The 21981-nt window shown below is 48.1% G+C and overlaps 1 protein-coding gene across 3 annotated transcripts in view; it reads left to right on the plus strand.

Moving 5' to 3' along the window:
- LOC119453839 (uncharacterized) overlaps window positions 1-21981 on the plus strand; it is a 49668-nt gene that overhangs the window by 15700 nt on the left and 11987 nt on the right. For all 3 annotated transcript variants that reach the window (XM_037715886.2, XM_049666864.1, XM_049666865.1), the window contains exons 5-7: window positions 2318-2477; window positions 10344-10510; window positions 15197-15405. In XM_037715886.2, coding sequence (XP_037571814.1) covers window positions 2318-2477; window positions 10344-10510; window positions 15197-15405 — 536 coding nt within the window. The remainder of the gene's footprint in view (window positions 1-2317; window positions 2478-10343; window positions 10511-15196; window positions 15406-21981) is intronic.

Here is a 21981-nt window from a genome sequence, read left to right on the forward strand (position 1 = left end):
CAGTTTGAAATGAGTTAACTGAGTTAGATATGGTGAGTAGGATGCCACTCCCTTGATATTCATTGCGATCATGACTATAGACCTCTCCTGGGGTACGTCACACCGCACCGGCGACGTCACAGCATGACGTCACCGGCGCACGTGCGGTGACTCTGGTTGGCAAAAAACAGCTGCCGCCGGCTTTCTGCGTGGTGCAGTCGCGCTTTATTTGGTGGAGGTGGGCGCCATGTGGAGGCGTGTTTTCATTTCTTTATTTCTTTTTCATTTTTACGTGAACCTCCACAATTCTCTTGCCAGCCAGATTAGCATTAATGTGTGTCGGAGAACATCGGCGTGTGGTAAACTGCATGATGAAAATGTGGCGACGCTGGCCTTTTTTACTTGCGAACGTGAACCACTTGGTGGTGGGCTGCGATGGACTATGCAATGAAGAATATCGGCTTTTCCATGGATGTGTGCCACATTTGTTGGGGTAAAGTGTGCGGCGAGAACAGCGACGATATCGGCTCAGCTTAGCGTAGGGAAAAGGACAACATTATGTGTGTGTCTGCGCACGCGCGTGGTGTACTACGCGATAAGCAATACATCTCGCTTGCGAGACTGTGGACGCGTGTTGCGTGTAATAAAACCAGTCGTAGTGATCAGCCTCCGATAGAACTTCAGGAACCGTAATTATTGAACAGGTGAGATTGAATAAGATGCAATGATTAGTGAGCGCATGTATTTCGAGGCCATTCGCTCTGTGTGCAAAAAAAAAAAAATTTAGTGAGAGGTATGGCTAGGAATGAACTTCTACGATGTTTTGATCGCTGCCGAAGCTGCGTGTATACATTTAACCACGGGTAATGCCCTAAAGGCAAGCCACTGAAATTATCGTGATTTAATGCAGATCTCACGGGTCTTAAGTAAAATTGAACTTTCTTTTTTTTTCGTTATTAATGCATTCACCTTCATGGTACGGACTCTAGTCGTGATAATGCACATAAACATGCAAAACTTGGGTCTTGTAAAGTTGAGAGCAGCAAACTTTATCTTGTATATCGTTTGGTACAGTGTAAATGGGGCGCAAATCGGTGCATTCACAACAATGCAATGCAAATTTGTGTTCGAAGACCAGTAATTTAGCGAAGTAGCACTTTGCAACCACGAAAACGTGCACAATCTGTGACAAAATGTTCGTTTTCGAGGAGTAATACATTTTTGTAGATGTTTGATCTATGGAGGAGGCCACTTTTACGAAATCACCACACGCTGACTTACGGGAACCATGCACTCGGGAAAACGCTACGTTGTACCGGTAAAACGGGGACGATTATACTTCCTAAGCACAGTTCAGAAATGCTGCCACTTCAAAAAAGTCGCAATATGCCGGACTTACGATCGCGGCGGTTTTATACAAGCAGCGCTCTTCTGCTGGGAGAAGAGCTCGCACGAACGTTTCTTGCCAACCAGCGCCTGCTTCGGAGGCGCGGTAAGAGGGGAGAGGCCCCCGCAGTGACGTCACGCTGTTTGCAAACAGGGAGAGGTCTATAGATTCCAAATTGAAATGAGTCACGTAAAATATCATTGACCCGTACAGCAGTGCTAAGCCAGGTTTTTGATCAAAAACAACTGCACTGTAATTGTGCTGAGTCAGACTAGTGCTACGGTTGTGCTACTTGCATAGCTTCACACCTTTGCCTGATAATAATAGAGCTAGAATGATTTGTTCTTGGGGCTGTTGGTGGCTGGTTATGATTAAATTTTGGTGCTGTGTGCAGGTAGATGTAGGAAGCGCCGGCTGAAGAGAATTGCTGGAAAGTTGTGATGCAGGCTTTCTGAAAATATGACGCGTGTTGGCGCACCCTCTCCACACATGATGTTGCAGGAAGCGAACTTAACTCAGTAATAATGTTCTGTTGCGTGAATGTCCAGTTACATTAAGCCAGTGCAGGATGTGATATTGTTACACTTTCTTATCTACCTTCCTCCTTTCTTTTTGTGGCCTGCTTTTCTCTTGGTTTTCCTTCACTGATAAGGGTATTAGAGGTGTGCATACATGTAAAAATGCAGAGAAATACTAATTTATATTCATACAAATTTAGCTGGGAAAGTTATCTAGAAGCAATCACATACACAAGTGCTACGTCTTGTTTGTTTACATAAAAATTTGATGATTAATTATTAGGCAGAGAATTTTGGACAGTGAGTGTGCTTATACATGCCCACACAATCGCACTGCTGAATGCTCATTTCTCTGCACAGTATTACCATACGTAAAACTAAACATTTGCGCATTCGGAGCCTTGCATTTTGTTTCATAAAGTGTTTTCTCCAGATTCCTGGCAGCGGGTGCAACTATCACAGAAGCATCTTCCAGTTTTCTTTCGGGACGCTCAACTGCCTGCTACACGGTCTCGGAAGTTTGTCAGGCCCTCTGGGATGTGCTTGCGCCAATATACGTTGCATGCCCTTCAACTGCGGACGAGTGGTTGAAGGTAAGCAAGTTGTGAATGTTTACATTGTCAGATGACAGAAAGTGAGCCTTTGGCTTCTTGTTGATGGCACATGAAAACTATGTAGGCATAGTGCAGTTCTAGTGCCTCGTCTTTTATGCATCGCTTTATGACACCACGTGTCAGTATGAAAGTACGGTTGAATGCTTCTGCAAGGAACACCGCTACAATGAAATGAACCGTATAAGAATGATTCTGTATGGATCCGAGCCGAATGTGTATCTTTCGTATGTATTGTAATCAGATCTACTATGAAAACTGCTGGTTCAAATTTGCCTGTACAGCGAAGGAACTTGGGCATCCTTGGGGACTGATATGTTGTTCTGCAATGTCGGTCAACTTGTTCTGCAATGAAGAAGTGTAGCACGGCATTGCTCTCTGCAGCTGGCTACTGAGTTTAGGTGTGCAGCGCCGGTCAACACCAAACCAAAAACTGCGTGACAGTCTGAACTTCATTGTAACTGTGGTACCGTAAAACCCCGGTGATACAATCCCAGCCGGTACGAATTTCAGTGTGATACAAATCCATAACATTCCCTGGCTGAAATACATTGCTCACAATACGAAAAAAATCAGCTGTTCCGAACGCGTTGCCGCGCCGCTGCAGATCATACGAACGCGTGAGCAACAGCGGCGGCGGCCGAGCCAGCGAGGCAACCGGCACAGCGGGATCCATAGTCGCCAAGCAACCGGCTACGTCACACGGCTGCGCAATCTCTCATTGGTCCCCACGTCGAGCGGACTGGACCACATCACAGCCTAGCCGATGCGGAGAGAGAAAGTAGACAAGGACCGCTGCTGCAACGACGACCGTGGCACAGCCCCGACAGCAAAACGCTCCCTGCACTCTACGTGCTCAGGCGTTCAGTGGCATGCGAAAAACATTCCTGAGATCACATGCATGCACTTAAATGCCTTTCAGAAGCCGATCGTTGACGATTTGGGCAAGAAGAAAACATACACGGTTAGTAGAACCCCGTTGATACGTTTTTTAAGGGTGTGGGAATCCTCGGGTCCCATAACAGCCGCACGGGCAGCGAACGTCGCGTCAAGCGCATGCGTGCCAGGGAGAGTTGGGAGAGGGGAAACTTTCCTTCCGCGGGCGCTGCGCGGGAATCGCAAGCGCTATCAGCGCCACCGGGCATGTCACGTGAGATCTTGCTGATATCGCCCGGGTCTCTTTGGTCCCCAGCAAGCGGCGACGGCGGAAGTCTCCGCCGCCGCTCCCGTATTCCCGCACGTGGTTAGTCAACCGCGTTCTTGCCGCAGCAAACGCCGCGGCCCCCCCATATTCCCCAGTTGGTAAGTCGGAAGCCCTTCTTTACCTAGTGTATTATTCTCTTCGAGGGAACCCTCAGCGATGTCAACTATAGCTAGCTGGCCTCCTCGAAGTGTTAGTTGCAGTCGTAATAAATGCTTTCCGAGTGTACACGTGGTTGTCGTCTATTGTTTCCTCGAGCTTGTACCGGACCGCGGTTGATGCGCAGGCATGCGCCAACCGCGGGGCTCGGTGTGTCGAGGCAGAGGGCCGTTGGCATCCCCCCCATATCCCGACATTTTGGCGTTCCCAACGTGGGGCAAGCTCTTCGAAAACGGGACGACGATCTGTCCGGACCAGCGTTAGGCCTCAGCTGAAGGCGTGATTGCTAGCTAGATCTGTGTGTGCTTTCTTGAGGGCGAGTTAACGCTGCGCCAGTGTCGCCGAACTCGTTTAGACGCTGAGATTTGCAGCAAGTTTTCTTTTTTAAGAGTACGCCCGAAGCGAGTGAGTGCAGCAGCCGGCGCGGTGGTCGATTTTCCCCTGTACATATGTAAATAGCCTCCTTTCTGTATCTTTGGCTCTGGGAACCGGGCGCCGGAAACGCTGGCTAGGACGTCAGCGGGGCGCAGTCCCAGGAGTCGGCTCGAAAGCTGCGTGTTGAGCAGCGAGCGGGGACCGCTTAGCTAGGCCTGCATCTCCTCGCGGCGGCTCATTGGAACCCTTTATGGGTCTTTTGTGGCATTGGTATTCGTCATGGTCGCGATTAGGCGTAAGGCTCTGCGGAGCTGCCGGTCGCATGTTCGAAGACTACCATGCCGTGACATTTAGCGGGTGCAACCGGATTCGCTAGTTCTACTATACTCGCCCGAGCGGAGAAACCTCGTTCGAAATAGAAAGCTTATTTTGTTCAGATGAACTCAATATTTTGCGGGCGGAATAACCGAAATCTCGGGGGACCAGAGAGCGCTTTGTTCATACGAGCATCGCCCACTTTCGCGCTGTATCGGACCGGAAAAATTCGGTCGAAGCGAATAACTTCATTCAAACAAACTGGATTGTTTTTTTTTTTTTTTTCTCGTTGCCGCATAAAGCTATGCGGTAGACGGGTGGTTCAGCATCGTGTCAGACGGCCGACGCTGCGGCGGCCTCTACTGCCTTAATTCTAAGTGTTTGTGGAGTGCATTTGAGCGACTTTGCAGAACGAGTGAAGCCGCCTCGACTTGCTATTGCTGCCATGGTCCACGTCCCTACCTGCTGTCTCGGCCCCTCCCTGTTCGCGGCCCGATGCAGCAGCACATGGCAGCCACAATGAGGGAGGCCTACCATCATACACTCCCACAAGGATGCGTCGGTGTGAGGTTCATCGAGCCGGCGCGCGCGCCGCTTCGAGAAAGTCCTGACCCGCTGTTCCCGGGTGGACATTGCGGCGCGCATCTTGAGGGCAAGCCATCGTCAACCACTGTGACGGCTGCCACATGTGGGCGGCCGCCACATAGGACTGTGCTGCCTATCAACATGGATTCTGACATTTCCTGCCGGAGTTTACCATCGTACCTGCCCGGATACTTTGTCAATGCCGTCGTTCCAGCGATTTCTCCGCCGTAGGGCAATATTTAAGGGTGGAGGGATGTGGGAATCCTCGGGTCCCATAACAGCCGCACGGGCAGCGAACGTCGCGTCAAGCGCATGCGTGCCAGGGAGAGTTGGGAGAGGGGAAACTTTCCTTCCGCGGGCGGTGCGCGGGAATCGCAACCGCTATCAGCGCCCCTGGGCATGTCACGTGAGATCTTGCTGATATCGCCCGGGTCTCTTTGGTCCCCAGCAAGCGGCGACGGCGGAAGTCTCCGCCGCCGCTCTTGTATTCCCGCACGTGGTTAGTCAACCGCGTTCTTGCCGCGGCAAACGCCGCGGCCCCCCCGTATTCCCCAGTTGGTAAGTCGGAAGCCCTTCTTTACCTAGTGTATTATTCTCTTCGAGGGAACCCTCAGCGATGTCAACTGTAGCTAGCTGGCCTCCTCGAAGTGTTAGTTGCAGTCGTAATAAATGCTTTCCGAGTGTACACGTGGTTGTCGTCTATTGTTTCCTCGAGCTTGTACCGGACCGCGGTTGATGCGCAGGCATGCGCCAACCGCGGGGCTCGGTGTGTCGAGGCAGAGGGCCGTCGGCAATCCCCACATATCCCGACAAGGGACAGTGAAAAAAAAAAAAAAAAAGTCGCAGTTTCGCTCGAAAGGTGAAGCAATGATTGCAATATCAAATTAGTAGACAGCTGTACGAAGTAAGAATAGTAGTACCGGCCGCATAAACTTGTAAACTTAGCTTACTAAATTAACAAGTGCAATATCACCTGCGCACAGGTAGACATTAACACATCTCGCTCGATGACCGCGGACACTCGCTTGGAAACGCTGGCGTGAGGAAGCGCAACAGCAGCAGCGAGCGAATTGACCTTTGCGCTGTCTCTCACTTCAGCGTGAACTAAACTTTGAAAGCACAGTGCATACGAACCTGCCAGTACTAGGCACACTTTGTCAACATCGCAGATCGTTTCGACGATGAGGTCCACGTGGGCGCAGGCTATGCGCAGGTCGCAGATCGCATTCAAGATACGGCCCCCCCCCCCCCCCCCCCCCGCGGCTAAGCCGTATCTGCAACGTGCCGGTCGCTTGTTGCAACACATCGGTCACTTGATGCAATGTACAAGCTGGCTGCACCGTTAAATTTACGTGACCGCCACATTCATACGCAACAATGAAAATACAGGAAAATTACAGATTGGCGACATATCAAGGGGATCTTAATAAATACAGTAGAACCCCGCTGTTACGTTCCCGGGTGCTGCGTTTTCCCAGTTGTTGCGTCGTTTTCGGCCGGTCCCAGCACAGATTCCATAGAACCGAATGCCTTGGTAACCCCGCTGTTACGTCGCAACTGTGGGACCTGCATCATACGTTGCGAACTGCAGGCCCGAGCGGCCATTTTGACTTATCATGTCGCTTGGCTTGGTTGCTTGACGATGGCATTGGCCGCCCAAAGTGCTGGGGGCGACACTTATGACGTATTTTTGGTTTCCGCCAGCAAAAGTATGGCCCTTGAGATCCGTATTTGCCATCTAAAGATGGTGTCTACGACACGTTGCGGCCCTAAAATTAGTTTTGGCTCATAGATGTTCCGTATAAAGTCCAAGGGTGATAACGCCAGTGCCGTGCCGTATGCTGTATGTGCGAGTGAAAGCATGCGTGTGAGGGGAGCTGACAACCGTGTCTAAATCTCACGCGCGAAAGAAAGAAAAGCAGGAAGGAAGCGCGCCTTGTTCCGTTGCGCTCGAGGCACCAGCGAGGGGGGAGGGATAGCAGGCAGCGTTGTGCTCTGGCATCAACTGCGTACTGCGCGGCGGCTGTATCTTGAGCCTTCTACGTTGGGGGCAGAGTCTACGCAGTGTAGGTGCGTCGGCGGCTCGTAGCTTTGTGCGTGCTGTGTGTTCTCGGTGCTCAGTTTGCATTGAAGCGATAGACAACAGCGTGAAGGTCACTTCGCTCGCTTCTGCAGCGGCGCCTAAATTCCTCACGCCAGCAATTGACAGCGCGTGTCCGCGCTCATCGAGTGTGATGTGTTCATGTTTGCCTGTGGGCGCTGACATCGTGTTTGTTAATATAGTTAATAAGCACATGTTTACAAGTTTATACGGACGATAAAGCTATTATTCTTACTTTGTATAGCTGTCTACTAATTAGCTATCGCAATTGATACTTCGGCTGTCGTGCGAAACTACGACTTTTTTTCACACGTAAGAATTAAAATAATATTGTGTGCAGTTCTACTCCCATTTCTAAATTTTTCCTGTTTCCCGGCTCTTACGTTTTTTCTTTTTACGGTCCCATGAAAAATGTATCAGCGGGGTTCTACTCTACATGGAAGTCAATGGGATTTAGGTCGGGTCTGCAAAAACGAGACGTAGCAGCCGGGAAAACGCAGCAGTGAGGAAGGTATATAAATGGGGTTCCACTATTGGAAATCTTTTCTGGTAAAAATTAATTAATTTTTTCTTGGTTTTGTGTATGTTTTGATGATACGAATTTCGGGTGATATAAATATTTCACGCAACCCCGCGAAATTCGTAGCACCGAGATTTTACTGTAGTACCCACTGGAAATCTGGGCCCTGGCCCGACACTAGCAGAAGGTGGGCCAGCACAGCTCAACAATGAACTGAGGACTTATACTATATTTTCCAGTGTACAGTGCAGTCCACTTATAACGATAACAAGAAAAACAAAAAATCCGATTGTTATAACCGATCATCGCTATACCTGGACTGCTATAAAAAAAAAAATTGTTTGCCGTCCCGAAACCAAATTTGCCACTTGCGATAAAAGAAAAGCAGTGTTGTAGAAAGTAGGCTGTGAAAAATAAAATGTTTATTTATAGTATATACCTCTAAATAGCGTTTCAATCGTTAGGCGCGCTGAAATAGAAATCTGCACTTGCTTTTGCAGAAGTTTCAGGTTCACAGCCGCGGTGTGCATCGTGTCCAGCTGCTGCGCGAACACTGGCGACTATGATTTAGTGCATGAAATCACTGAGTGACTAGATCGACGACATTGCACTTTGGTTGAACGTCTGGGTCGGTGCAGACGTCTTGTAAGACGTCTTTCGTCTTGCCGTAACTTTCAATCTCCTCGTGACTCCCGCAGCTGTCGCCGCCTCCGCTGCACAATGCTGCCGTCTGTCATGACAACGATCGCCCCGTCGGAGATTTTTCGCAGAATGAGGCAGCACTATCTGCACTCGGAAACTCCTCCATCGAAGCACCACGTATTTCGTCAGTAGCAATGTGCTCCCAGAGTTCGATAATGTCAGCGGCATCCATCGTGTTAGTTTCATGCATGGGGGTTTCGTCCTGGCGCACAAAGCCCGCCTTTTCCGCTGATCGGCATGGCCACTGCTTCTAGCCTTCATGACCGTGGCGCTCTCGGTTTTCATAATTGTCGATATCATAATCGTCGACTGCGCGAGCTCGTACTGCTTAGAGTCTTGCAAAATTTGCAGCTTCGTCTCAAGTGACACAGCTTTGCGCTTTGTCAATCCACCTCCCGCTGTGCTTTTGCGGTGCATTTCCACGCTCGCTGAAAGAGAGACAGCTTATGTGTGTTTTTTTCCTGCCCTCCTCTTCTATGGATGCTCACACGACCGCCGATGACGCGAAGCAGCTGGCGCTATCTTGTGCATGCTGTGCCAACTTGCGATGCTTTCGGTGACTTTTGCAATTGGCGTGCATGTGGGATGCGCTGTGCGGTAATGGCGGCAGATACGAACTCGCGTAGGCAAACCTTTCGCCCCGTCTCGATTAAGGGCAACTCAGGAACGCAAATTTCACAATTATTCTGCATGAAAAACACTGTCCAGAAGCAAAAATGTTGATCATTATATGCGATATGCGGTGAATAACATATCGTTATATATGGTTATATGTGGTATTGTTATAAGTGGACTGCACTGTACTCCATGCTAATGGCCCTTCTTATCCAGTTATTTTACGGTTTATTATTTTATAAAGCTTGATGCCCAGGTGCTTAGAAAACCCTACCGTGAAAATTTTGGGAGCACGAAAGCTAGCAAAACATGTTTCCTCGGAGCTTTGCTAGTTACCTGGATAGAGATGTACGCTGTATGTATGCACACCGCATGGCACACAGACACACCTCTGATTGTTGTCGTCTGACTGACACCTTAATAGAGTTCAAGGCTAGACATACTGAAATAGAAATAAGACGTTGCACGTATGTTACGTATTGACAGTGTCCAGACTTGACTCGCCTCCTATTTCGAATGCTGCTAGAGCTGTGGCAATGCCTGTAGGCCCGTAGCTGTATGATATTGTGGCTATATCGAAGCTCAAAGCTTAGTAACGACACGCTAAGAAGTTTCCCAATCGCAACAACTTGTTACGACTTCTCATGAAAATGCCAAAACTTGCCACTCGTCGTTGGCAGCATATTCGCTGTGCACCCGCCAGCACAATCCCACGTACCAGCGTGGTGCCAGGCGATAGTTGGTGCTGTGATCGCAAAATGGTGGCGTGCTCGATAACAGGATCTATAGGGCGATGTTCGTTTTCTATATAGCCTGCTTCACTCTTTCGTAATCTTTTTGTGGTTTTCATGTTGTGTATAATGTGATTCTTATCTTCTTGTCTTGTTTTTTGCACATGACTTCACCTTTACTATTTCGTCTTAGACCGTGCTGTTGATTTGTGTGCTTCTTGTCCAAACTGGAACTTGTGTGTCTCAGTTTTGCACAACCTGTGCTTTCCAGTGTGTGGCATACGTGAGGAGCACATACCTAGTCAGGTGTTTTTAAGTCCTTTTTGTCCGTGTCCCTAAACATGTTGTGATGTTTAAATAAAATATGGATGAATGAATGTATAATGAATAATTTTGGACGTCCCGAGTGCTTTCTTATAAAGGCATTCGACTGCATGCAGACGTTTACATTTTTATGTGTTCTGTATGCATAATCTCTAGCAGACTTTCATTTGTTTTCACATAATGAAAAGACTGTATTGCAATTTGGTGCTTATTGCATTAGGTCGCTGCAGAGTTTGAAGAAAAGTGGCAAGCGCCTAATTGCCTTGGTGCCATTGATGAGAAACGAATCAGGTGGGAATGTCGCAGAGGCAAGAGTTTCAGCCAGGATCCAAACTCTGCGAGAAACTTCATCAGACGGTTGCTTGCCGTCAGTGATGCACAGTACAGGTATGCTTTGTTTTGATGTTTTTTAAGTTACCTGAGACATTGTGATCGTGAAAGTGAAGAATGGTTAAAACAGTCTAATACACCTTTTAAAAGTTACTCGATGGGTGCCCTGACATTTTGCGACTGGACAGTGGTGGAGTCCTGGTTGTCGAAGATAGTAGGTTCATAATGATCTTGTGCGCCAGTGGATTTACAATTAGTAGGTGTCACTAGTGTCACGAAAACGTTAGTAGAAAATTGTCATGCAGCGTCTTCACCTCAACAAGACCTAAATTTCTGGGGTATCTAGTGCTTGTTGGTGTAATGAGTCATCAGATGTGTTCCAAAGTAAGCACACATATGCTACCGTTGAGTATTTTTCTTTGGCCCATCATTTGTATGCTTCAATTAAAACTACGAATAATTTCCTCTTCAGTGTTTCGTTGCTTTCAGTACTGAAAGTGTGTTTTTCCAGGGTTTTGGCTGCTTTAATAATATTTGAATGTTGAGAACATTGAAAGAGTTATTGGTTTAGCTTGTTTTATTATCTTGTATTAACCCACTCCTGTAATAGCTCTTCTATGGTTCTGCAGTATGTACAGTGTCGAGCAAAAGTAACGGAGCCCTGCAAGCGCGTGGCGATGAATGTGGCATCTGGTGCCGTGCCACTCAATTCTGACGCAGTGCGCGTCTGCATTTCTGAATTATTTGTCAGCATGACTGTTTGCCATGTCCAACGCACCGCGCCATTGCTTTGGGAATCTTACGCCAGCCGCCGACATCAATAGAGTATTGATAGCATGCACTCATTTGACAGAACGCTCATGCCGACAAATTACACAGGGACACACATTCATGTGTGTCCCTGTGTAATTAATGTCACGCGAGCTTGAGGGGTGCAGCGCCAGATGGTGCTGCCATACTCTTCGCCAAGTGCTCGCAGTGGTTCATTGCTTTTGCCCACCACTGTACAAACAAGTAAATATATTTGCAGGCAAGTTTTGTAAGTTCACAAGTGCCTCAAAGGGGTTCATGTCAAGAACTTTCCTGATACAAAATCCTTAGAAAAGCTCACATTTGCTCCCATCAGCGTGCCTTATCATGCTGCTGTTGTAAAAGAAAGCTTCCCACCTCCAAATAGATCGGATCCACTTACTTAGCTCTTGCAACCACTCAGGCAGCAGCCACTTAAGTGCAACATAAATCTTTACTGAAACGTTACGTCATACGCAACACCAGCACGTGCCACAAACAACATTTAGATGCGAGCCAGGGTTCAAATGTGCTAGTGGGACCATGAGCGCAATGACCAGAAGGCACACCGGTTAGTAAAAATACCAAGTGCATTCTCTAGTTAGTGCAGCTTTCTAGAAAGGCCTTGGGTGCACCCGACTTTCTGCAGCTGTGTCTGCTGCACCAGCAAGCAATGTTTTTTTCCAGTGGAGTGCTACAAAGAAGTTTCTAAAAATATTACTAGAGGGTACTGCAATCATTCAGCGACCATGTGAACGATGTGTATGATTGTGGATTGATTGTGGATTCGTTTGATCTTCATGCTTAGGGCTTCAGATGTCCTTGTAGATTTATTGTATTTACTCGAATGTAACGCAAGCTTGTTTTTATGATTTTTGTTGCTTGAACTCAACCCTCGCATTACATTCAAATAACGGTAAAATTGACTATTTAAAAACAAATATTCCAAATCCCGCAATTTTTAGCGTACGCTGGCAGCCTGTACTTTAAATTCATAGACAAGTCAATTGAACTTAAACTTGTTTTTAGTTGGAATCTACATTGTTTTCACTGTGACTGGTGATGGTGCTGCAGTACCCTGTGGCCTTTCGCGCTTCAACCCCATTCATTCATGATGTTATGGCAACACAACGCATTCCGTATGACAGTCACTTTGAGAGACGAACAATTTTGATGGACGAGGAGCGGAGGAACTTGGTGTCTCTGTCACCGAGTCGACAATTCGCTGATGGCAGGACCAGCGGGAGGCTCTCTTTAAATGCGAGGCCGGTCGGAAGGGATCTGGAAGTGGCGTGGTGCTCTCCTCAAATGAAATGGTTGTGTGGTCTTTTAAGAAGCACACTATCTCAAACCAGCTCGACGGCACAGAAGATGACTTGATTCTTATGCAATCACTTTTGGAGATAGTTTCACTTTCGTGAGACTTGGTTTGTCTCGGCACCGAAGCCCTCGAAGTATACAGCTGACAGCTCCCTTTGAATCTTTAGCGAGCTTGGAACACAGCACCAGAAACACTTTTCAAGCACACTTTCAGTGCCAAGTCATGTGAAATGTTGCGGAAGTGAAGCTGTCCCCGAAAGTGATCACCTGAGCTGTCTCCTCCTCAGAGGACGATGATGAGTCACTAGAACTCTTTTCCAAATTGTGATTCTTGCGAAGGTACCATTTTTTTTTCTGTTCATCTCGCGTTACATTTGCAAGGTTTGATTTTTAAAAGAATTCCCACGACTGGAAAAAATTTTCGCATGACTGGACAGTCGACCCTCTCGTTACATTTGAGTAAATACGGTACTCATGATACTTCATCTTTTCAAGTTCCCAAGCAGTCATATCTTCATAAATAAACATATAAATAAATACCTTTCTGAATCTCAAGACAGTAAGGTTCTGGGCACATAAATAATCATTGGGAATGTTTGCATCTGTAATGCAGTATCCTGTTGAAAATAATCAGTTTGCAAAGTCACAAAGCTGTTTGAAGCCAAAAGGCTGGAGTTTAGGTGGATCTGTATACCACTACCCGTTATTTCCACGCTGACTGAACCGCCATGCTTTCAGTTCTTGAAGGCACTGGGGCCAGCGTTCCCTCATGTAATTTTTATAGGAAGCTTTCCGGGGTGCCATAGGATCGGTCCAGTTTGTTTCAGGCTAGCACTGGCATTTTTTAAGAAGGAATGCATGAAGTGCTGCAGCAGCAATCTAGCAGTAGATGCAAGCATTACCTTGTGCTGTGTGAACGTACAGTTAAACCTGCTTATAACGAACCTCCATATAACAAATTCCTGGATATAATGAAGTTTTTCTATTCCTCTTCCTCGCTGTTAGTCCATAGAAGCACATGTATTTGAGACCTCTACGTAACTAAGTGGCAGCGGAACACCCCCTCAAAGTAACGAATTTTCCGCACTGACAACCTAGAGATTTTGCCCCAAATTTTGTCATTTTTGCACGAGCAGCAACCAGAAGCACCTTCTCCGCCGAGACGGAATGCGAAGCAGCGGCGGCGCGCTTGGCGCGCTCGAATTCACAACGACTGCGAAGCGAGAGCGAGCGCACGTGTGCGTGTGTGCGAGCGTGCGCGAGGCCTGCCTCGAGGCCCGGCAATCTTGCCGCCGCGGGTGTGACCTTTCCCCCTCCCTTCATTCAAACCTGATCCCGCCGCTTGCTGCAGCTGGCCTAGCCCGCCAAGCCGGCACTCTCCTTTTCCTGTTGATGTTGCCGAAGGAACAAAACAAACATTTTTTTGCTGCACGCTGGCAGCGCCACTCTTTAGCTACTGTGCAAGTCTGCACTTTACTAACCTGACCCTAGGTGACACTATACGACGCCACGACGCCATTGTGTCGCTCGCTCTTCGTTTCTGACGCCTCGCGCTTGTGCGAAACGACATGCGTCCACGCATCCAGTACCTGGTGTGACATTCGAAGGATGAGTGCTTCGACGAAGAAACGCAAGATATTGACCTTGTCTGCAGTTCGCTTTGAAGATAAGCCCGCGCGGGCGCACACTTTTTCCACATCGCAGATCACTTTCAAGACACGGAAGTAAACGCCTTGCTTTCTCCCCCCCCCCCCCCTCCTTCTCCCTCGTGTGCGCGAGATTGAGTCGGCTGACCCCCGCAAGCTTTCACTCGCACACACAGCGTACGGCGCGCGGCGAAGCTGTTGCCGTGTTTGGACTTTACACGGAACCTCAAAGCGACGTCCATGGTGATGGCACAAATGCGCTTCGCATTAAAATGTGCTTCTGCGCGGTTACTACTCCGACGACGACAGTGAATTCGCACCCCCTACTGGCAGCTTCTCCGCGTTACCGGGAACTCGTCTCGAAGGCCATGCTTTTGTGCGCGGCAATCGGCAACAGCTGTACGAGCAGGAAATACGTATGGTGGCCATGTTGTAAGTTCACTATCACTGGCGACTGTCGTCCGGGCGTCGCAACTCAAGAATTGAACGAATTGAACATGTGCGCACATGAGATTTTGCCGATTTTGTGCCTGTGCGTGTAGAACAAGAAAAATAGTATGCACTAACCGTTTGGTGGGCACTGAGCGACTACGGCTTAAGCGGTCAGCCAATACATGGGGTTCAATGGGGGCTGGGTGGGGGAATCTTCGCGACTACGTTTAACCGCAATTACGCATTAAGCGGGTATGTATTAACGAGGTTTGACTGTACTATCCTGACTTCATATAGCTGTCTGCTAATTTGCTGTCACAATCAATGCATCGCAACTTTAGCGTATTGGGAGTAAATCTTGAGCGATAGTACATACGGTAATCGTTTCTTTTTCGAATTTTCGTGCCGAACCTGCATATAACGAAATCCTCTTTATAACGAAGTATTTCGGGAATTTGTCAATTTTGTTATATCCAGGTTTAACTGTATTCATAACACTGGTGCCATGTACAGTGCTTGTAGTGATGAATGCTTCTTGCTTTTCTTTGCTTGCTAGATTCTTGTATGTAGAGATTGGACACTTCAGCCGTAAGTTGGACGGCAGTATGTTTCACCGCAGCGAGCTGTACCGGAATATCGAGGACAAAAAACTGGGAATCCCTGCCGATTCAAAGCTGGGGAAATGTGGCCCTTTGCCATACTTCTTTGCGGCTGACGAAACATTCCCGCTCGAAACTTACGTCATGCGGCCTTACTCTGGAGAGGGTAAGTCGGCTTATTTCATTGGGCTGTGTAAGGGGAGTTTTGTTACACAGGGCTGCATTGTGCAAGCGACCCTGTGGAACAGAAAATTATATGGCATGAGCATGTGGAGAAATCGGGAAAGAATGCAAATTAAAACAAGCATTCTGGAAAACGTAAGAAAGCTTGCAACCTTAAACAGTTCTTTTTCCAGGGTGCCCCAACTGTAGCCTCGCCTTATAATTGCGACTGCCTTAATTAAATAAGGGTCGTGCGAAAAAGCTCAAATATGATACACATCATGCAATGGGCAAAAAATAAATGCAAGGCACTACTAACAACTGAAATTGACTGCATGTGTTCATGCATTATAGATCACTGCATACCACGCGTCAGATATAGAGATGCGGCCTTTGATGAAAGCTGGGGACATTGCTGCCTGGCTGCTGGGCTGGCTTGCTAATACAGGTGTTGGTGAAAGAAACCCCAGTTTGTATGCACATATCTAAACAACTTTTCTTAACATATCCATCAAAGAGTGGAATTCCCTTCCAAAATCGGTTGCACCTATTACTGACCACGACACATTTATGGACAAATTGAGAATTCTCAAGCAGTAATAACAATAAACAAACCACAGCTGAAGAAGCATGAATGCCATTTAATGCTTTTCACCTAATTCAAACAGTTATGTTTCGATGTGCTTACAGCGTGGAATTTACTTGTGTGTATTTGTATTTGATAATTTTGATTTGAGTACTTCATATTTTGCTCTACTATGTTATGTCATTACTGTATTAATATGGCGCATTTTCCTGGATTTATTGTTCCCTACGTATGTAATGCTCCTAGGTTAAATGGAATGAAACGGAAAAAAAAAAAAGGAACAAGTTATTTTTTACAGATTAACCTTTGGCAACATCACATTTATAACCTCTAATGTTAATTAACTTCTGGAGAATTCCTTGTGGCAATACTTGGACATTGAATTCACAGGGATCTATAATGCACGAACACGTGCAGTCAACTTTAGTTGTTAGTGGTGCCTTGCATTTATTTTTTGCCTATTACATCATGTGTGTCAAATTTGAGCTTTTTCGCACGACACTTACTTAAGGCAGTCGCACTGATAAGGCGAGGCTACAGTTGGGGCACCCTGGAAAAAGAACTTGACCCTTTCAGATGGCACTTTATCCTGTTGATTGAAAACTTGCTTTCACCACATTTCTTGCATCTTCAGAATCATAGAAAGTGCACAGCTGCAGGAAAGATTGAGAATTTTCAATTCCTTCGTGAGTTTTGGGAAGTTTACAGAATGTGGACTCCACGCGAAAGCTCACTAAAAGAACATGAAATATGTGAACATCAACTATTTTGTGTATAGAAACTTATCCAGATGCTTTAAAATTATGCCTGGTGCATGACATTGTAGAAGCAATGAAATAAGTGAACCCGCTACATACAATATAGTGACACCAAGCAAAAACACCCAGCCATCTACTTTCCCACTCATTTTATTAAAACATTTTGCACATACAGTGATTCCACTCCTGCGCCAACTGCGCCAAATGGGATTTACTACCCCCTCCTGATACAATCGCCAAAAATTGCGCCTAACTGCGCCTAACAGTATCGGATTTGACGGCGTCTATCACCAACAATTGCACCACCGGGGAATTAAAATGTGCAACGTGATGATAGGGCGAGCCTTAGTTGCAACCGTAGTTGCGAACAGGAGACGAAACAGCACTAGCGCGTACGTCCCGATTAAGCCACAGCGCCACGCATGGCGGCGACGCGGCGTCTGCCTTGCAAGGCGGCTTGACGGCAAAGTGTGGTTTCTGCTGAGGCTCGTGGCTTCAAGGTCAATTGGCGATTCATCGGCGGACGTTATCTACTCTGAAAACGCAGCTAGTACAGTAGAACCCTGCTGATACGTTTTTCACGAGACTGTTAAAAAAACGAAAGAAAATTCGTAAGAGCCGGGAAACGCAAGAGCCAAGAAACAGGAAAAATTGAGAAATGAGAGTAGTGTTGAACTGCACACAATATTATTTTAATTCTTGCGTGTGAAAAGTCGTAGTTTCGACCGAAAGCCGAAGCATCGATTGCGATTGCAAATTAGTAGGCAGCTAAACATTTGCATATCATATTAACTGTATTAACAAGCACATTATCAGCGCGCACAGGCAAACATGAACACATCACACTCTATGAGCGCGGACACGCGCTGTCAAACGCTGGCGTGAGGATGCGCTGCAGCAGCAGCGAACGAAGTGACCTTCGTACTGGTGTCTATCGCTTCCACGCGAACTGAGCGCTTAGAACATGCAGCACGCACAAAGCCATGAGCCGCCAACGCACCTACAGTGTCTAGACTGCCCCCAACGCAGATCGCCTTCAAGATATGGCCGGTGCGCCGCCACGCAGTACGCCGTTGATGCCAGAGTACAACGCCACCCGCTCTCCCTCCCTCCCCCTCGCTCCATCGCCGGTGCCTCGAGCGGGACGGAAGGAGGCGCGCTTCCTCCCCGCTTTTTTTTTCTTGCGCACGCGAGATTTGGCCGCGGTCGTCGGCTGCCCTCGCACGCTTTAACTCGTACATACAGCATACGGCGCGCAGTGGCGGCATTATCGCCTTTGGACTTTATACGGAACATCTATGCTCCAAAAGCAATTTTAGGGCCCCAACGCGTCATAGGCACCACCTTTAGATAGCAAATACGGATCTCAAAGGCCATGCTTCTGCTGGCGGAAACCAAAAATACGTCATAGGTGTCGCCCCCGGCACTTTGGGCAGCCAATCCTATCGTCAAGCCACCAAGCCAAGCGACATGAAAAGTCAAAATGGCCGCTCGGGCATTGGGACCAATGCATTGGGTCCTATGGGAGCTATGCCAGGACCGGCTGAAAATGACGTAACAGCCAGGAAAACGCAGTGATTCCACTCCTGCGCCAACTGCGCCAAAGTGCGCCAATTGGGATTTACTGCGCCATCCTGATACAATCGACGAAAATTGCGCCTAACTGCGCCAAACAGTCTCGGATTTGACGGCGTCTATCGCCAATTGCACCACCGGGGAATTAAAACGTTCAACGTGACGATAGGGCGAGCCTTAGTTGCAACCTTAGCTGCAAACAGGAGACGAGAAAGCTCTAGCGCGTACGTCCCAGTTAAGGTCACTGGAACCTGGAAAGTAGTCACCCGCCGTGGTTGCTCAGTGGCTATGGTGTTGGGCTGCTGAGCACGAGGTCGCGGGATCGAATCCCGGCCACGGCGGCGGCATTTCGATGGGGGCGAAATGCGAAAACACCCGTGTACTTAGATTTAGGTGCACGTTAAAGAACCCCAGGTGGTCCAAATTTCCGGAGTCCCCCACTACGGCGTGCCTCATAATCAGAACTGGTTTTGGCACGTAAAACCCCATAATTAATTTTTTGAACCTGGAAAGTACCGCAGCCCTTTTCTCTTAGCCGCCGCGCCGCCGATTGGTCAGTTGCCGTCAGGTGATCACTTTCCACTATAGATGGCGGATCTAAGCCGCGCCGGAGGAGATAAGCAGACAGACATCGCTCGCACACGCCGCGCGTACGAGTCATCAACGAGGTCAGATTTTGCATTTTGTATAATTTAGTGTATATGTAACTTTCGTAGACTTAAAACAAAACGAAAGGAAATGCCCGAGTGCTGCACGTTCAGGTGCAGCAACCGCCGGGAGTCCGGGAAAGCGCTTTTCGCGATACCAGTTAAGCGGAAAGAGCGACAGCAAGCGCCGTGCTATCTCTGGCTGCACCGGATAAAGAGCGACTAGTTCACTCCCACTTGGTGAACTTGTTTATATCGCAAAGCCGAGAAGCTCCTTGCGGTATTTCATCGAACTCCCTAAATGCCATAATGTGATGGAAAAGCTTCTTCGCGCATTTGCTTTGAAGACTGTGGTTTGCCTTGAGTAAACAAAGCGAGGAGATGCTCAGGAATATGCAGAACCGAGCAAAATGTGGCTCGAAGAGCGACGGAATACGGGCGGCTGTGTCAAAAATTACAAAGTGTAGTGAGAAAACCACTGCAATAAATATCAATCGACCTGTGAATGTTGAAAATTAAAATATAGATTTTCTCGTGTGTTGTTTAAAACAACACGAACATGACTTGGTTAATTCTGTTTTAGCATCCCTTTTCTTGTAGTGCAGTCAGGGACCGTTTATTTTCGTAGAAATAGATCTGTATGAAACATTTCGTGCGCGGTTAAATCAGTAGCCACGTTAGAAAGCGATAATATCCACGCGTATAAACGATTTTGTGGCAGTGCGTGATACCTAGTCATCCGAAAAAAAAAAAAAAAAATCTTGTGTGACACACGAACATCGGGATCGCTTTGCATTTAGAACGGGCGGCGCACAGTTGAATGCTTCACTTTCCGAGTGCAGTAGCCGACCGATTTTCTGGACTTCGCGGGGACTGAAAAATCGAGCAGTCCGAAAAACCGAACAGTCCGAAAAACTCCCCCCCCCCCCCCCCTCCCCCCCCCAAGAGAAATAAAAATTATGAGGCTTGGAGCGGTTAAAGAAAAATGTCGCACTTTCGCCCAAAAGGCGGAGCATCGATTGCGATAGCCAATTAATAGACAGCGATACGAAGTAAGGATGTTAGTTTTATCGGCCGTATAAAGTTGTAAATATGCGCTTACTAAATAAGCACGGTGTCACGCGCGCACAGGTAACTAAATAAGCAAGGTGTCACGCGCGCACAGGTTACATGAACACATCTCGCTCGATGACCGCGGGCATATTGACCTTCGCACTGTCTATTCTCTCGCTTCAACGCGAACGTCGAAAAAAAAAAACGAAAAAAAAAAAAACGGCGCATACGAAGCTAGTGGCACTCGGCGCACACCCTTTGTACCCATCGCAGATCGCGGGCGCACACTTCGACCACATAGCAGATCGCTTTCAAGATACGGTGCCTGCGCGGCAGCTCCGTCGGCAGCCGCAAGAACAGAATACAACTCCCCACTGTCTCCACCGCCTTCTCCCCGTGCCCCGCGAGCGAACGAAGTCCGCGCGCGCCTCCGGCCGCCTTCCTCTCTCGCGTGCGTGAGGATAAATTGCCGTTGCTGGCTGACCCTCGCAAGCTTTCACCCGCACACAGCGTACGGACCGAAAAAAAAAAAAAAAGCAAGTGCAGCTTTTTAGAACGCTTTGTCGGCCAAGGAAGAGCGGGCATGGCCTCGGAGACGAGAGGATAGCGTGCGTTTACTGATCTTGAAGGCTATACAGAGGGGCACTGGAAGCCAAGCCAGCGGAAAATCGAACATTGGCACCTAGATTCGTCCGAAAAATCGCTCGCGAAAATGCATTAGCTCCATGGGAATCCTGCCGGTAGGTACATCTATGAAGTCCGGAATATCCAACAAATCCGAATTTTTGGAGTCCGAAAAATCCGTCGGCTACTGTACTTGTAATTTGCATCGTATCTAGCTAAACGAAATGCGGTTTTGTTTGTGGATTTCACAGGGCCCACTGCGGCAGCCATCGTGCTGTTCTTCACTGTAGCAAGTAGAGTGTAGTAGCAAGCCTAGAAAATCCCGAGGAAGAGCTGCTCGTCTTTTCCGTGCAGTGTTGCCTGCGCTCGCTCCAGCGGTTGCGGTACTTTCCAAGTTCCAGGACGCTTGTCGCGCGCCGTATGCTGTATGTGCGAGTGAAAGCGTGCGAGGGAAGCCGCGCGGCCGTATGCTGAATGTGCGAGTGAAAGCGTGCGAGGGGAGCCGACGACCGCGTCTTGCGCGCGAAAGAAAATCAGGGAGGAAGCGCGCCTCCTTCCGTTGCGCTCGAGGCACCAGCGAGGGGGGGGTGGGGGGGGGGGGGGGGTAGCGGGCAGCGTTGTGCTCTGGCATCATACTGCGCGGCGGCGCGCGGTCCCGCGGGCCGTATCTTGAAAGCGATCTGCGTGGGGGCAGATTCTACGCAGTGTAGGTGCGTCGGCGGCTCGTGGCTTTGTGCGTGCTGCGTGTTCTCGGCGCTCAGTTTGGGTTGAAGCGATAGACAACAGCACGAAGGTCACTTCGCTCGCTTCTGCAGCGGCGCTTAACTGCGCGTGTCCGCGCTCATCGAGTGTGATGTGTTCATGTTTGCCTGTGGGCGATGACATCATGTTTGTTAATTAGTTAATAACCGAATGTTTACAAGTTTATACAGACGATAAAACTACTATTATTACTTTGCATAGCTCATCGCAATCGATACTTCGGCTGTCGGGCGAAACTACTTTTTGTCGCACGTAAGAATTAAAATAATATTGTGTGCAGTTCAGCACTACTCCCATTTCTCAATTTTTCCTGTTTCCTGGCTCGTGCGTTTTTTTTTTTTTTTTACGGTCCCGTGAAAAAAGTAACAGCGGGGTTCTACTTAGTAGCTTGTTTGAAGCGCAGCATGACGTGGTTATAATAACTGCGTACCGCCAATGTGTCCATCATTTCTGTTTCTGGATATTACCGATGACATCTGGGAAAACTAGCAATATACGAAATGATATCAATTTGTGTCTGTGTGTGTCGCATGCACACAAGTGCATTTTTTTCTCCACGAGATCTGCAATAGATG

The sequence above is a fragment of the Dermacentor silvarum genome, chromosome 5 (assembly GCF_013339745.2).
Source record: "Dermacentor silvarum isolate Dsil-2018 chromosome 5, BIME_Dsil_1.4, whole genome shotgun sequence".
Classification (NCBI taxonomy): Eukaryota; Metazoa; Arthropoda; class Arachnida; order Ixodida; family Ixodidae; genus Dermacentor; species Dermacentor silvarum.